Raw genomic sequence first — 16,848 nt, 5'->3', positions numbered from 1 at the left:
ATGTATATGTGTGTACGCATCGACATTTATTACATACAGAATACATAGATATTATATACATATAATATATAACGATATTATAAGAGAATGTACATATAGCATACATTTGTATGCATGTAAGCGAATGCAATGATATATATGATCGTTGAATCGTTCCAACTTGAATGTAACCTACCTATCTATCTACCGTACCAACATCGACCACAAACGTGCCACGAAGCTGTACGACATGCCTCGCTTGCTTTACGGATTTGCTCTTGTTTATATTCTTTTCTTTCTCTCTTTTCTTCAAGTATAATATTAAGATTCGTCTCGAGTCTCGACTCGTTTTAAGATAAATCTTAAGAGATACGATAATTTTTTTTCTTTGTTATTATTATAATAAAGTCATATCTTTATAATTTGTAAAATATGCGAATATATATATCGTATATCAGAAGAGCATATAATCGAATACATTTATTGTCATCAAATCGTACAATCTATCACGACTAATTGAGAAAATTTGTACGTTTTGTTCCTACTATCATTAATAAACGAATTAAAGACCAGTATCGAGTTCACAGTAAAGTAGAATATTTGTAGAATATTTACATAAAATGTTATGAGATTTTTAGCGTTAGTTATTTTCTTATCCATTTTTTTATATTAGAAACCTAGTATTAATTTTCTTGTGTGGTTATCTGATATCTACATATCAAAATAAAATAAAATATAACGTTGATGTTGGTTTTCACGGCGGATACGATTTTTCAGCATTCAATACATTTGCTGGTGTTTGATTTACAAATCTGGCTAATATCAATCGATGTTTTTTCGTGTTCCAGAGATCCCCTTCGTTAACTATTGGAATAACAGCAAGAATACGAGTAGTTCGTCTGTGAACTATTCTCCGGATAGTGGCTACGAGTCTTCGCCGCCTCAATATTCAACACAGCGCTTCTTTCCGAATAATCAAGTAGACTACAACTATCAGGCTCAACTTGAGAAGAATTACACTCAAGTCTCATTAAATAATACTCCTCAAGTTGAGACTCAGCGCGAACCAACAGCGTGCGAGCGTCTTGCCAACTTCGTAGATTCCATACCGACGACATCGTTCAACAACGATCAGAGTCTCTCGTCATCGACAGAGACAAAAAAAAACAAGCCACGGACCGTCAAAAAGAAGGATAACGTACAGCCTCGCACACAAATATCCGACAGATCTCATTTACACACATCCTCATGTGGACAGATCGAAATTCCCGGCTCTCTTCAACAACCCACCACATTTACCACACCATCAAAGGAAAACTATACAGCGAATATAATACCGACGAACGAATATCAGACAAACATCACAGTTGAAATAGAAAATCCAACACTAAATGAAGCGATCGCTCCTGAAAATCACAATAATATATTACACCAAGTGGACTTCCAAGAGAACTTTGAATCTTATAGTTCGCAGCCAGAGAAAGTACAGTTCACTATTTCTGATACCCCATCGGGTGTAATTCCCCACGACCTTCAAGATTTTTTGGATGAATTAGCGCCGGATGGTACCTGGGAAAACGTTTACTTGCCAAGACCCAATTGCGAAAATCCAAATCTTCAAGATTTCTTGGATGAATTAGCGCCGGATGGTACCTGGGAAAACGTTAACTGGCAAATACCCAATCGCAAATACCCGAGTACAGTACCGTCGAACAGCGAACAGAAGGCTCAACAAGAGCAGCGACAGCAAGAATCGTTCATGAGAGAAGAGCCTCACTGCTCTCGGTATCCATATATCCCTGCATCTCATACCGAAGCGAGAGCAAGAGAATTCGTGACAGGTACGAAAATAAATTTCCAGAATTTCTCTCGTTCCGGTGTTATTTTCAAGCCGCCACCTCCTTATCCCGGAAGAAGCATTAAAGTGAACGGAGCGCCGCTAAATTCTTCACAGATTTTGCCAACATCAAACATCGCAAGTGATATGAAATACGAGACACAGTCGGGTCCACCAACGACGCCGTCGCACTTGACCTCTTCCGGAGTGGAGCCGCCACATAGCAGTCAGGCTTCTGGAATCGTGATGGGTGATTCACCAGCCGAAGTCGTTGGCGTAGACAGCCTGTTGTTGTCTCCTTGGGCGGCAAATGGGCCCGAGTTCCTCGAGGGTGGAGTTCCAGACGTGAAGCAAACAGCCGGATTTCAAGATACTTCATGGGTAGAATCGCTCATGCTAGGTTCGACTGTCAACGTTGCCTCGGCTCAGTCGCTAATGGAAATAAAGGGTCCGCTTCCAGCCTTCACTAACTACACGGGACATCTTTCCATCAACGGAATATCTGGACATCACTATCACACGATAGCCTCATCCGGTCAGAGATCGTCAGTACCATCTGCGTCGCCGACACCTTCCTCTAATCATCAGGAATACTACGAATCGCCCGTAGTGTCTTCGAGCACACCATGTCCGCAGGTAAGTCAAAAACATCAGCAAAATCATCATCAGCAGCAACAACAACCTCCAAATCAACATCCGCAACAACAATTGCCACAGTCGACACAGCAGTTGGAGTACGATATCGAAGATATAGCGGAGATTATCGGTTCCGCGATAGCGGACACAACGGTACCGGGAAACGGAAACGGTCCCAATTCAGAGCAAACTTCGGATACCTCAAGGGACTGGATAGATATCGCCGATTGGATGATACCGCCGGTGTGCTCGCCAAAAAACCAAGATACCACGTCACCCAATTCCTTCGCACCCCAGATTTACGTGACTACGACGCCGGCCATGCCGACTCAGCAGCACGTTGGATCTACGCTGCAAAATCTGCTTACGCAGAATTACGCACCTCTGTTACAGGCGAGATTGCAAGCAGGAAATGCCACCGGACTCCAGAACGCGTCCTGTGGTGAAACGCCGTCATCGACAAGCCCTTATCCGCCTCTCAGCCCGCCTAACCGAGTGTCCACGTCGTGCAGCCCCGATGATCTCTTACACTCCTCTTTTGCCACCCCTTCGCATCCCAGAAAAAGATCGCGATCCTCGCCGGGTTCCGGACAGAATCCGAGCAAAAAGAATCCGGCGGTCAATACAGCAGTATTACCGTACGGAGTGGAATCCGAAGTGGGTGGCAATCCAAAGAAGCCCGTTCACAGGTGTCACATATGCAGCAGGGCATTCTTGAATAAGAGCAATATTAAGGTGCATCTGCGTACGCACACGGGAGAGAAACCGTTCAAGTGTGACGTATGCAGCAAGGCTTTCCGGCAAAAAGCGCACCTTATCAAACACCAGCAAATCCACAAAAGGGGCGGCAGGGAGTAGATTCTTTCTCTAATCAAAAAAAGGGACACACTTTATAAAATAAAAACGATAATTCTAATGATAAATAACATAGGTAAAGATATATAATAAGAATAGATTTACAAACATACTTAAATTACGCTATATCGTACCTATGAGACATGGCGATAATGCGGCCATTGTATAGTGACAATATGTGATCACTCTAATCATAGAGTCCGTTGATTTAAATGCGTCCCTTGTAATTGGAGAAAGATAAAAGCGGATATAATTCCGCTTTATTACTAACTTAACAGAGACAATTACGATCGCGTTCAGAACAGCGAATGCCTTAAGGCATTGAAATTATATATTAAAAATTAATATTGCATTAAGATTACAAATTGGAGATTGGGACGTAACTAATTGAAATTAAATTGATAATATATCCAAACTCTTTTCTGAACACCACATTTTTATTCGAGATTTTTATTCTTTATTTTTTGCAATAAAACTATTAATCGAGCATAGTATTTTGATCATCATTATTATAAAAATATATATAATAATATAAATATAAAAATATATACTATATGTGTGTGTGTATAATATGTATATAAAAATTGTTTTTTTATTTTTTTCTATCTTTTTACTGTTTTTTTTTTCATTTTTTTTTATCTTTTTATTTTCTGCATGCTAATTTTAAAATTAGGACAAAATAAATAATTATTAGAAGATAATTTAAAATTTTCTTTGATTATACAAAAAAATTTAAATAATAAAATATTCAACATTTTCTTTTTTGACACAAAAAAAATTTTAAATAAAATAAAAAAATATATATGTATAATATGTATATAAACTATTGTTTTTCATTTTTTATTAAATTTTTATCATTTTTTAATTATACAAAAAATTTTTATATTATAGATTTATATAGTCAAATTTTTCGTCTTATTTTTCTGTATTGCAAGATTAATGATGATTATACTGTATGTTATATGTTATGCATCGTGGGCATTTATGTACATGCAGATTATCTGAAACAATTTCGTCTTTATTTTAAATATATATATAGCAATACAATATTGATCTTCAATGTGTCAATACATATTTAACACTGAGCTAACACTTTGTGTGTTACCGTTTGCGCTAAACGCCACTGAAAACTAAAGAAGTAACAATATAAGAAAGTAAGACAATTATGGCTCTCTAACTTTTATTTAGCATTAATGAGACTCAATCGGACTCTATTAATGATGATGACGAACAAAGTTCGATACTCGATTAAAAATGCAAAAAATCAATTGCAAAAAAATAAAAATAAAAATCTCGAATAAAAAATGTGTTTAAAAAAAAGGATTGGATAATTCAGATATAAAAAAAATTAATCTGAAAACATATGTGTTTAATATAACGTCTTCCATCTTGCAAGAAATATCTCTCCAAACATCTCTCTTTAATAAAGATATAATTTCAATTCTTTATCTTTCATAATTTCAAAGATCTATATAAATGATGAAGATCAAAGTCTCAATTGTGATCGTGCGATTTTGTAAAATCCAGATTTCGCCTTATGCAGGTACAAAACTTTTGATTTAAGTTTATCGAGTCCGGCCACAGTATGTATACGAAACAATATGCAATATGTTGTGAAAAATTATTAATTAATATTTCTAGAATGACAAATTCATGCAAAATTATAATGTATATGTTACGGTGATTTTATAATCTTTGATATTATAATGACTATATTTTTGACATTTGACATTTAACAAAATTATTGATTATATTGAAGTAAGATTAAGTAAGAAATTTGAACTTTTTTTATACAATGCTTGTAACTTTATAAAAAAAATTGATAAATTGACAATCTAAATTGACAAATTAAAAAAAAAATTAATATAATTATATAATTAAAATTTTAACTGTAATTACAAAATATTACAAATATATAAGAATAAAAGATAAATAAAAATTTTATAGAAGCTGAATAAAAAAATATATACCTATAGCATTATTTAAAATAACGATTTTTTATTTTTAATAATAAAGTTTTATTTTGACTGTCACCGTAACATATTGTATATATATTTTGGTAAATAAATTAATATATACATAATGTTATAATTATTAAAAATGTATAATATAGTATATAAAATATGACAACAGTATTAATCGAGAAATTATTAAAAATAAATATTAAAGGATATGAAAACTTCCTATAAAAAAATCTTTTCATTCTATAGCATTCTTTGAGTACCTTGAGACTTCTCTCTCTTTCTCTCTCTCGTTTCAGATCTTTAAAATATGTTTAATATCTTCAAAACTTGTTGAAAAATTCTATTCTACAGTATTCATTAGTTACCTTGTGTGTGAGACTTGTATTAAACTTATTTTTAATATTATAATATTCAAAACTATTAAAAAATATAAATTAAAATTGATTATGGTTAAATATATTTATCAAAATTTATCGTGATTAAAAATTTTAATTTGTATATACTTCGAATCAAATTAAAAATTTTAATAAAAAGTAACTGTTAGTAGGAAGATAATAATTTTATTTAAATGAAATAAATAAAAAATATATATTTATTTTATTTAATATAAAATAAAATATTTATATTATATAAAATTAAAAAAATTATATTTTTGTTAAGAAAAAATGATTTTATGACATTTTAACAAAATTACTGATTATATTCAAGTAAGATCAATGTAAAAAATTTGAACCTTTTTTATACAATGTTTGTAACTTTTAAAATAGAGGTTTTTTAAATTTATATGACTTCTATTGTGTGTATATATATATATATATATATATATATATATATATAATGTATCGTATGTCTTTGTATTATATACTTTCGAATTCATTTTGATAGTGACTATTATTATATATAAATATAAAAATATAATATTTCATTTAAAAATAATTTTAAATAAATTACTGAAAAGTTATGCATAGAAGTATCCGAATAAAATTTAAATATAAATAAATTTTAAATATAAATAAATTTATATTTAAACTTTATATGGATACTTCTATATTTATATTTTAAAATTTATCTGAATACTTCTATATATGCACAACTTTTCATATAAATTTTAAATATATGTACAATAGAAAGAGAATATTATATTTTTTTACGTATTATAATAGTCACGAGATATAGATATAATAATGTATAATACAAAAACATTGTCATTTAAATTTAAAACAGAATCATTATCTTCTTTGTTCTTTGTTCGACTTTCAATTATTTTGTATATTATCTATTATCAATCAACGTTTTGGTACTTTAATATTTTTAATTTTTACATTTCTATATGTGCGTCTTTCTCAATTTTAGTAATTTATCACAAAATAATTTTAAATTGTTTATTATTAAATATTATTAATTTGTGTAAAGTATTTATGACTTAATATTTTGATAAATTTAATCAATTTTTTATTTAATATACTTTTATTTTTCATGAATGTAAAAGTTAATGATGACATTGTATGATCTGAAGCTATATATAACGAAAAATTTAGTTGCATCTGTAAGAATGTATTGATTTTCACAATTATTTTGACTAACAATTAACGTTTTAATTGACATTAATTAAAAATATATTAGTTTTTAAAAATCATTAATTAAAATGAGAGATGCACGTACAGAAATATTAATTCAAAATGTATATATATATATATATATATATATATATATATTGACTTTTTAAACTATATTGATTAAATAAAAAAATATAACATATATGTATGTGACAGAATTTTGTCGATGCAAGAACAGTTAATTTGCCAACTTACGATACATTGTATACAAAATATTGTATAATGAATTACTTAACTATACACTCTTGCACTAAAAAGTCTCTTAATATCTCTCTTTTATTTAAGATTATGATTTCGATAACATATGTTAAGATCATTGAACGGAGAGAGAGAAATATTGAAAAGTATACTTTTATCATGAAAAATATGAAAAAATAACTTATAGAAAATGGAACAATATTTATATATATTTATTCTCTCATATTTTTACTGTCAAATTTTATATACTATATATACAAAGTTTTTTATTTGACCAATGGCGGAAGAATAAAAGAGAAAATTGACATATAGAATTTTTATCTTTTATGGAACATAGTATCGTGTTTTTTTTTCAGTGAGATACTTTTACGATTTACTTTCACAGAATGAATATTATGTTTCCACTCAAATTAACTTAAACCTATGCATGGAATGGTATGGGTCAGAATGATTTGACCAGTTCTGCCGATTTCAATGACTGTTCTAGTATTGAGCAACTCAGCTCTGTAATAGCGTTTAGCGAGTAGCTTCTAGTTCATTTCTGTTATTTATATTGCTTTTATATTAATCTTTGTCAACATCCTAGCTCTCGATTCTCTCGTTATTTATCTTTCCTCGCATACTTTGTAAGATAGCCGTTTCTCTCCGCCTTTTTTTATTTAAGCTTCCACTTAATTTTCCATTTTTTAGTTTATAAATTTAAGATACACCGTGTGTAAAATATTGTACGACAAATTAATTAATTGCACTCCCTTCACGATCCTATGCGATATTAGGATCAATGTACGGGTTTCTTTTATATATATATATATAATATATAAATTGACGAAAGATGTATGTACATTCTTGTTAGAATTGTCATAAACAAAATACGAGCTTTCGATGGATCGACGATATAATTCTCGTAATTGTTCTAACGCGAGAACTCTCGCGGCTCTCGATATTAGTCGTCGAATTCTGCGGATACTTGTTCTATACTTACGCGACCTGTACTCATTTTATCTGTCGCTACTCGATCCTCGAATTCTCGTCATTGCTATTGTGTTAGTTAATAATTACGGAATGTATAAAGTCATACGCATTGTACATGTGCATTATTTATAAAAAAAATGACGTTTAATTAAATGATTGTTACCGTAATATAATGCTGTCATTTTTTGTGCCGAAGATGTATCCTTTTATCTAAATCACTCTTCATTCTCTATTTTTCATAAAAATTCTTTTGGTTCATTTCTATAATAATCAATTCGGCAGGGGTAATTTTATATTAAAAATGTTTGTAACATTGTTATAGCATCTATATAAACAAAGGAAGTTGCATTATTCGCAGTGACAGAAGATAATTTGAGAAAGAAGATTAATTATAATATTCTAACATTAATAAATATCAACTTAAGTATATACTTAATAAATTATAATGTTATACGATAAGTAATGTAAATATTGTATGCTGTGTGTATGTGCATGTGTGTGCATATAAATATTTAATGATTCAATTTAGCGTCATACATTAAACAAAGATAAGAGAAATATGAAGATCCATGCGAACGTTTGCAAATTTTTTATAGGATATTCGATATTTTGACGTCATATAAATACGTTCTTTCTGTGATAAAATCTTATCGCGATTCCATTCTCGTTAACGCTTCGTGTTGTATTTGGGAGGAGTATATCATCTATATCTATATGTATATCATCATGTCCGCGAATCAAAAGTCACGCCACTGCCGACATTATTTATTATTATTAAAATTACTGGAGCAGTAATCAGGGGGCCGTTTATTTTCGATAGTCGTTCTTGGTTGTCAACTTCCGGAATTTATACACCAGTGTCATTTTAAATAGGACAACGGAGCCAAATTACCGACGAACTCTAACAAAGGATAGTATTGAAAAAAGATCTGGGACAGTTTGCGTGGCGGTTTGTTCCTGGATGTTTGTGCTCGGTACATGGACCGCGAATTATTGTTGAATATAATGATATAACGGAATTATGATCTCGGAGGTTACACGGTCCGCGGTGCGATGTTGTCTCTTTAGTCTGGGACAAGGAGATGCGTGATTTCATATGTCAAAGAAGAAGAAGACTAAGAAACACTGTACAGACTGAGTGAGAAAGAGAAAAGTAACAAAGAGAAAGAGAGGGATAAATCTTTTATTTCTGTCTGACAACAAGACGCGAGAACCTCTTGTGATCGTACACGCGAATCATAAACAGAGGTATGACCACTGTGAGCCTAACTGTACTATTGATTAATCCACATAATGAGTGACTGAAAAGAATACAAAAATATCGATATTAAGAGCAAATAATAATAGAGTACATAATACTGTAAAAGAAGTTGCAAAGCGATTAATGAAAAGAACACGCTGCCGAGATGTAAAACAAAAAAAATAGAATATGACTATAGAAAAGGCAATAATCATAATACAAGTAGAAAATAATAATATTGAAATTTAAATTGCCAAAATTAAGTTTGAATCCAAGAACGCAATTTAAGTTTTCTATATTAAAAATACTCTATATATTTTTCTAATGAAATAATATTTTATTATTTAGCGATATGTATTACGCTTAAAAATGTAGAAGAAGTAACAAAACAAAGCAAGATGATGATGGATCGACATGTCGCTGACTCAAATGAATCGTGGCTAAACTATCAAGGAGGACTTGTACCGCAGTTCCCATGATGGTCCACGTACCCAGTCGAACGAGTGACCTGAATTTTTGGAGCCCACCGACTTCCTATCCTCAATCCTTACATATAGTATCTCCTCTTCCTCTTCGTCCCTTCCAAACCACAAATACGTACAAGACTTCGAAAGTGCTGCAAAAGATCGATTTATTTTGCAGCACGAATTGTGGCTTGTCAATGTTCCTTTAAGAGGAAGAAAGAGAGAAAATTTTATTTGTCGAAGTTGGCAGATTCGACGAACATACATATAGCATTTATATTGAATGTGTTCAATTAATGCCTTCTATTAGTTACGATGATTGTGTAATTTATTCGTAAAATGTTACACGTCTCGTCATGTATGCTAGCGACCATCTGTTTGTTTAATACCCTAGATCTTTGAAATGTGTACGAGACATGTGTGAGAAGCTTAATACAATGCTAAAAACAATCGGCGAAAACACTTCTTCGGCAAAAAGTACACATGTGGCATAGTAAAAAAGCTTTAATATTTCTTTTGTGATGTGCATATAATCTTCGAATATTTAAATATATATATTGTGTAAACGTGCATACACTATTTTAGCGTTACTATAAACGGCAATTTTAAGTTGATTTACAAAATTCTTTAAAGAAATAATCTTTCAATTGTTTTGAGTAATTAATCGTGAAATTTAAACAGAAGACACTCCTCTCTTCCCAAAAGAATCTCATATATTTTACAGATAATATATAATTTATATATATTTATTAAATTTTTATAATTAAGATATCCAAAAAGAGAGAAAGAATCTATTATAATAAATTAATTAGATAAAATATAAAATAATCTTTTGTGGCAATAAATATTTTTTTGTTATATATAATTGTGTGTGTGTGTCGAAAAAATATGCGACGGAAATAATTTATACCGTCGTTATGATGTTATTAAGAACGAGAAGAAGAGAAAGATCATATGAGAATAATTAATATTACATGTGTTTCTTCTCCTCTTCTTTTCTTTAATAATAATGATAACTGGCATAAAACATTTCTGTCGCATATTTTTTTAATATACACGAAACTTCTCCAAAAGAGAGAGGGAGAGGGAGGGGAGAGAGGGTCCATTACACTCGTAATACTTTTCTCGAATCCTCAAGAGTGAGAGAACTATCGATGCGTCCGCGATACAGACACGGTGCATGCGACTTTTCGGATGAAGAGGATGTATATGGTGACCGAATCAATGCGTGTCACCGCATGCGTCCACCAAGAGCGTTTTATATCGTCAAGCATATCGGGAAGACGAAACCGGATGCAACCTGGAGGACCAGCATCAATTATGGCCGTCAAAGGAGACAATGGACAATTCTCTCTTTCCGTCTTTCTCTCTCTCTCTCTCTCTTTCTTTCCTCGCGGTGAGTATGTATAGGCAGTAGACACGTGTAACTCTTTTACTGTGTGGAACCTCCTTAAAGAAAGTCTTTCACCGTATACACGAAGGAGTGCCGGAGACTCGTTGTCGGCTGAGGAAGAGAAGGAGGAGATGGTGGTAGTGGTAGAGAATGACAAGGAGGTAGAAGGGCAAAGAAGAACGAAGGAGGAGGACCACGTTATACTACTTTGGTATACTTCGTCGGTACCAGGCAGCGATGTTCCACTTACATGGCACACTTTGCAACTCGCTTCGCTTCAGGATCCTGAAGAGTGGGTCTGTCTATCCTACGGTTCCGATCGCGCATCGTTAGCTGTTTATTACCCGCGTGTACCTATCTCGACACGAAATTCGTGCGATAGACCTGATGGCGACTCTGCCGCCGACATGTTTAGCGAGCATGTCGCTTGCGATTTATGTCACAATAAATTCTCACCTTGAAATCCTGCCCGAGTTATTTAGAGTATTCTAACCGAAATTGTTGGAATGTCAGCAAGATGACTAACACAAAAAGATTCCGAGTGTCATATGTTTAGAATTATTTTCATTTTTGTGATAAAAATATGGCCCGCAAGATCGGCGGAAGACATTGTAGATCTATAAAATTAGAAAGTTCCTATTTTTTAATTTCTTTACGATATGTAACAGAAATATGAATAAATATGTTTTTATCGAAATTTTCCAAATTCGCAGGATATGGCAGAACAATTTATGATGTAATTACTTTTTCTCTAGTTGAAAGCGATGTAAAATGCATCTTTCTCATCTTGCATCTCTTTGCGGTATACTAAGTTTGAATAAATAAATAGATGTTTCCATTTGTAGGACACGCGATCTCATCTCAATACAACGAGTAGGCGTGCGATTAAATATGCTTTTGATACAGAGATAAAAGTTAAAGCAAATATAAGAATTATTTGTCTCTTATATATATACATATTAAAAATATTGCTAAACAAATTAATAAATTTTTTTATTTAATTCGATTTATCGAACTTATATTTATTTAATTGATTTAATAAATTTTCTAATTTATTAAATTCGATTTAATATATGTAATTCTATTTTAATATAAAATGTTTTTATAACTTTCTGAAATATATGTGATAATTTTTATTTTATTATTTTAATTTTTCCAGATTCATATATTTAAATATAATTAAAATTTTAGTTAAACTAAAAATTTGAGTTAATAAATAAATAGATAAATTTTAAATTGTACAAACAATACTTTTTCAACATATTGTTAAGGAACAATTCTACTAATCCCACGCCGTTGTTTTATGTGTTACACGTGCGCATCTTGGTGATTACGCTCAAACTAGGACAAGATGAAAATCGACATACTTGCGATTATATGTGTAAATTTGGATTCATTCGCCAGATTTCCTATGGAAAGATTGGGATAGCAGAATCATCTATTCACGTATAAATAAGAAATGGGCAATCTTTCGAAGCGCTAATTCGACAATGTACCGTGTCATGTCGCGATGAAATGACAGAAATTTTCGGATTTCTGTTGAGAAATCGAAATGACGTCGAATCGTTTCAAGTTCGACACGCTTTCGAGAATCTAAGGAAAGTCTTGCGACATAAAATTCATATATACGTAAAAATTAAAAAGTCCAATTTGAAAGATAATATCAAAATTTGAAATAATTTGAAATAAGTTTAATTAAATGTTTTTAATTAACTAATGTATACGAAAAATCTATATATCATACCATAAATATTGATTTGTTTGCATGATTGTTTGCATAATTTGTTTATATATAGAGATTAGTTGTATATTATATAATTTATACGTAGATTATATGCGCGCATCTGTATGGAATCAATTAATTTGTAATAAGTTGCATTGCAACGACTTATATGATGTTTAATTCATCTGAATGTAAGTTATATTAGCATCCTATCTGTGCTTTTTTATCATTACTTCTTAATTACTTCTGGATGTATATAAAAAAATTGTATATACATACATTCCTTATTTTTCACCTAACTAGGAAAAAACCGAAACATTTTTTATATGTAATATTCTTGGCAATTTTCTGTCTTTATATAATAAATTTATAGTGACACACATATATGCACACACATGTATATATATTTATTTCTCTTAAAAAACAAAATTTATCATACATCACAAATGATCCAGTTTTCATTGTATGATTGATAAATTTCTCTTTCAGTAGCACTCAAAAAGTTGATGATGAAAAATATATAAATGTATAGAAGGTAGATTTATAAATAATTAAGAAAATAATATATATCATAAATGCGGAATTTTCAGTTTAGGAGACTGCGAAGTCTCTCCTCTCCGTATCTCTTCCCCTTTCGCTCATCTCTCATTACCATCGAATGTGCACGCATACCAGCGTGCATTACACGGGAATGGGACAGAGTGGAGGGTGAAGAGGAAGAAGAGAGAATTTCGCAAATGGACGAATAATTAAAGGCGATTCGGATCATGTGAGTGGTATAGTTCACACAGTTACATCTTGAGCTCCTTCTCAATGGACGTATGGTTGGCAGGTGAGCAGCGATATGTTGTACACACGCTGTACATACGGTACGCACGTGCATATACAACGTTCGCACATACACATCTAGCCAAGTAATGAGATTCTCTTTTCCCCGTGGTAAAGTTCCCATCGTCGTCTTGGCATATCGGTCCTCACACGACGCAATTTCGTTACGAGATTGTGTCAAAAGATACGCGACGACGCTCCACCGACGCAACACTCGCCATATAGGAACAAGTAGACTTCGATATGTTTTCCTTTAATGTGCATTAAGCCACAATCAACAATAGACCGATTCTGATGTTAATTTGTTACAGAGTTACATAATTGCGCAAACTGAGTGTATAAATATGAGTAAATAAATTTTAAAAAATAATAAAAAAATCTTGATAAAATACATATTTTATAATGGATTATTATTAAATAATAAATATATATATATATATATATATATGCCTTTATTGAATATATTTACCAAGAAACTATAAATTTAAAATTTATAAATATTTATTTATTAACAGTAACGCAATTATAATAAGAATTATAATAAATATTATAATTTTTATTTAATTGAAATATTCTTGAAAAGAGGTCACGGTTATTCTACTAAAATAATTTACTGACAATTATTTTTTAAAATAGGCATAAAAAAAACAAATATTATACATGTCAACAATAGGCCGATTCTAATGTAAATTATTAAATAATAAATTTAAGTATGCCTATTAATTGTAAATAAAAATAAGTCAAGAGTTGCTATTAATTCTGTCGCTCATTAATAATTATAAATTATTATAAATTAATATATATATTTGTTATATCGACTATTACGATTAATTTATTGTTGATCGCGGCAAATTGCGCACTAAATTATTTCGAAATAAATGACACGGTCATTTGTGTGTGAATAAAGATATCGAGTATAATATATATCGCGAACGATCTTGATAATAACAATAGAAAGAAAGAGGAAAAATGGCGAAAAGTTGTATAGATGAGAAAGAGAAACACATAGTTAAGAATTCGTCGCACGTGGAACTACTATATCTAGCTGTTCTTGCTTTTATCTGATGCTCTATTTAAATAGGAATTCCTAATTACTATTGTAATGGTAATCCCCCTTCGCGTCACGGTTCTTATGAGCTATATACATCGCTACACGAAAGCATGTCACTTTTTAAGAAGTTTGCCATTATTAAACAAAATTTGTAATTTAAAAATTGATGTCGACAAATACTATAACTTATTACTATAACACTTGTGCAAATTTTGATGTGCTCGTATTTTATAAGCATTTTATAAGCATATAGAGATCAGCATATAGTCATTCCTTGTTTCTTCCAATTTTTGATAAATATTTAAATTATGTGTTTAATAAGAGAAAAATTTCTAAGACGTAAACTTTTCGGTAAGTCACGACGACGTTTCATGATTTCTAAAAATTTCTATCAAGAACTAATGATTCGAGTGTCGATTCGTTCTTTTTAACGTAGTTGAAGCTAAATAAATATAAAATAAATGATAAGCATACTTTCATATGACGATGCCGTTGCGCTTATAATTGCTACCGTATGATATGACGATTTGATGATTTATGAGAGTTATTACGATTCGAAATGATTTATGGCACGACTCATGATAGTGCGCGATTTCTTGCACAAGGCTAAAAAATTCAAGTCATCATTACCCGTATAGAAAATGCGATTAAAAGGACTACGCCGTCTATGAGATGTAAATGCAATCTAGGTATTTATCGTCAACATGTCTCTTTTCTCTTTTCTGACTGAGAAAAAAAAATATTCGTCGCACGTATATATCTTTCAAATATTGAAATAAACAAATATGTGCGTTAGATGCTGGAAAATGAGTTTTGCATCGTTAAGTAATTAGTAGAAAGCTGTCCAGCGACATTTTCATCTTTTACTTCTGCTTAGCTATGATAATTAATTCGAGGTATCCACACACCTCGAATGTGATTTTCGTTTCTAGACGGAAATAATTTTTGACAGAAGATCCCATAAGATTTCACTCGTGCATGGCCGCCGTTGCCATGATGCCAAGAGAAATCGAACTTGATCGTTAAGCGAGTCGCGAATCGCGAGCTCGGCTCATTAGTGCCGCGTTCGAGTCCCCTCTGGTCCCATCGAGGCCCCGAAAGCGAGGAAATTCATCGTTAATAATGTTTTTGTTGCAATAAATCGCGCTCATCGTTCCGAAAATTAAGCATTCTTCGGCGTTACGTGCGCGCAAAATGTACTGTTTTTTTTACCAAGGGACGTGATTTGTTGTTAGATGTCTTTAAAAATGCTGATGTATGTAAGGTACGAACTTAAGAGGAGGCTGCTTATGAATAGATTATATAGAAATATTATATTAATTTCCAATTCTTTTTAAAATTATACATATTGCGTATGGTAAAGTAAACAAAGTATAAAAGCCTTTTATCAAAAGACTTGTTATCAGATCAACGCTCAAGCGAATAATATAAAACACCTCTTATAGTTAAGAAGCGTTATAAACCTTAGTATTATGTGATAATACTGCGATAAACTTTAGCATTGTTTATTATGTAAAATGCTTCACGTTATCTAAATTGTTGTATTAGTGTAATATGCATTATTATAATATGCGTGGCTGTACTAATAATAAATTGGCTCTCGGAATCAATTTTGCAAATGTGTTTCTATTTATCGTAAATTGCTATTAATATCAATTTGATTCATTATAAAATTAATAATCGAATAAAGATCAAGTTATAAGCATACATTGTTAAATGTATCAGATAATATAGAAGATAATGTAAAATTCTCATGCATGCATTAATATAAAATTTGTATAAAAGTGCAAGAGAGAATGATAAAAATGAGAAACAAAGTTATAAAAATTAACTTTTCAAACAACATTCTGATACGAAATATAGCAAATTCCTTACTTCTTTTTTCTTTGTCTTCTCCAAGCATAATTCTAAAAAAGAAGAACGACGTAATTATTAATATATTATATTAGTATATTGAAATAAAAATAAATGGAATGTAAAATTGCATTATATAACTTCTGAGATCCTGTTTGTCGAACGCAAACATAGTGTTACGTTACAGCGGAATTCCGCGGAGAGAATTTCCGCATATATCGAGAGCTACATGTAAATC

General features: G+C 31.3%; 1 protein-coding gene across 1 annotated transcript; it reads left to right on the top strand.

The window, feature by feature from the left end:
• The first annotated feature begins 1,463 nt into the window (after nt 1-1,463).
• On the top strand, nt 1,464-3,705 carry Ich (zinc finger protein ichor). The gene has a single exon (XM_083031520.1). The coding sequence runs from the start codon at nt 1,739-1,741 to the stop codon at nt 3,308-3,310; it is 1,572 nt and encodes a 523-aa protein (XP_082887646.1). The 5' UTR covers nt 1,464-1,738; the 3' UTR covers nt 3,311-3,705.
• Nucleotides 3,706-16,848: the final 13,143 nt, after the last annotated feature.

This window comes from Prenolepis imparis, unplaced genomic scaffold (genome assembly GCF_030444845.1).
Source record: "Prenolepis imparis isolate NDT839.2.m4 unplaced genomic scaffold, iyPreImpa1.0 SCAF_2, whole genome shotgun sequence".
Classification (NCBI taxonomy): Eukaryota; Metazoa; Arthropoda; class Insecta; order Hymenoptera; family Formicidae; genus Prenolepis; species Prenolepis imparis.
Note: the sequence above shows the minus strand (reverse complement) of the source record. Positions and strands in the feature narration are given on the sequence as shown.

Bases quoted from the DNA above. Each gene is read 5' to 3' on its own strand.
- Ich (XM_083031520.1), top strand. From the start codon at position 1,739: ATGAGAGAAGAGCCTCACTGCTCTCGGTATCCATATATCCCTGCATCT.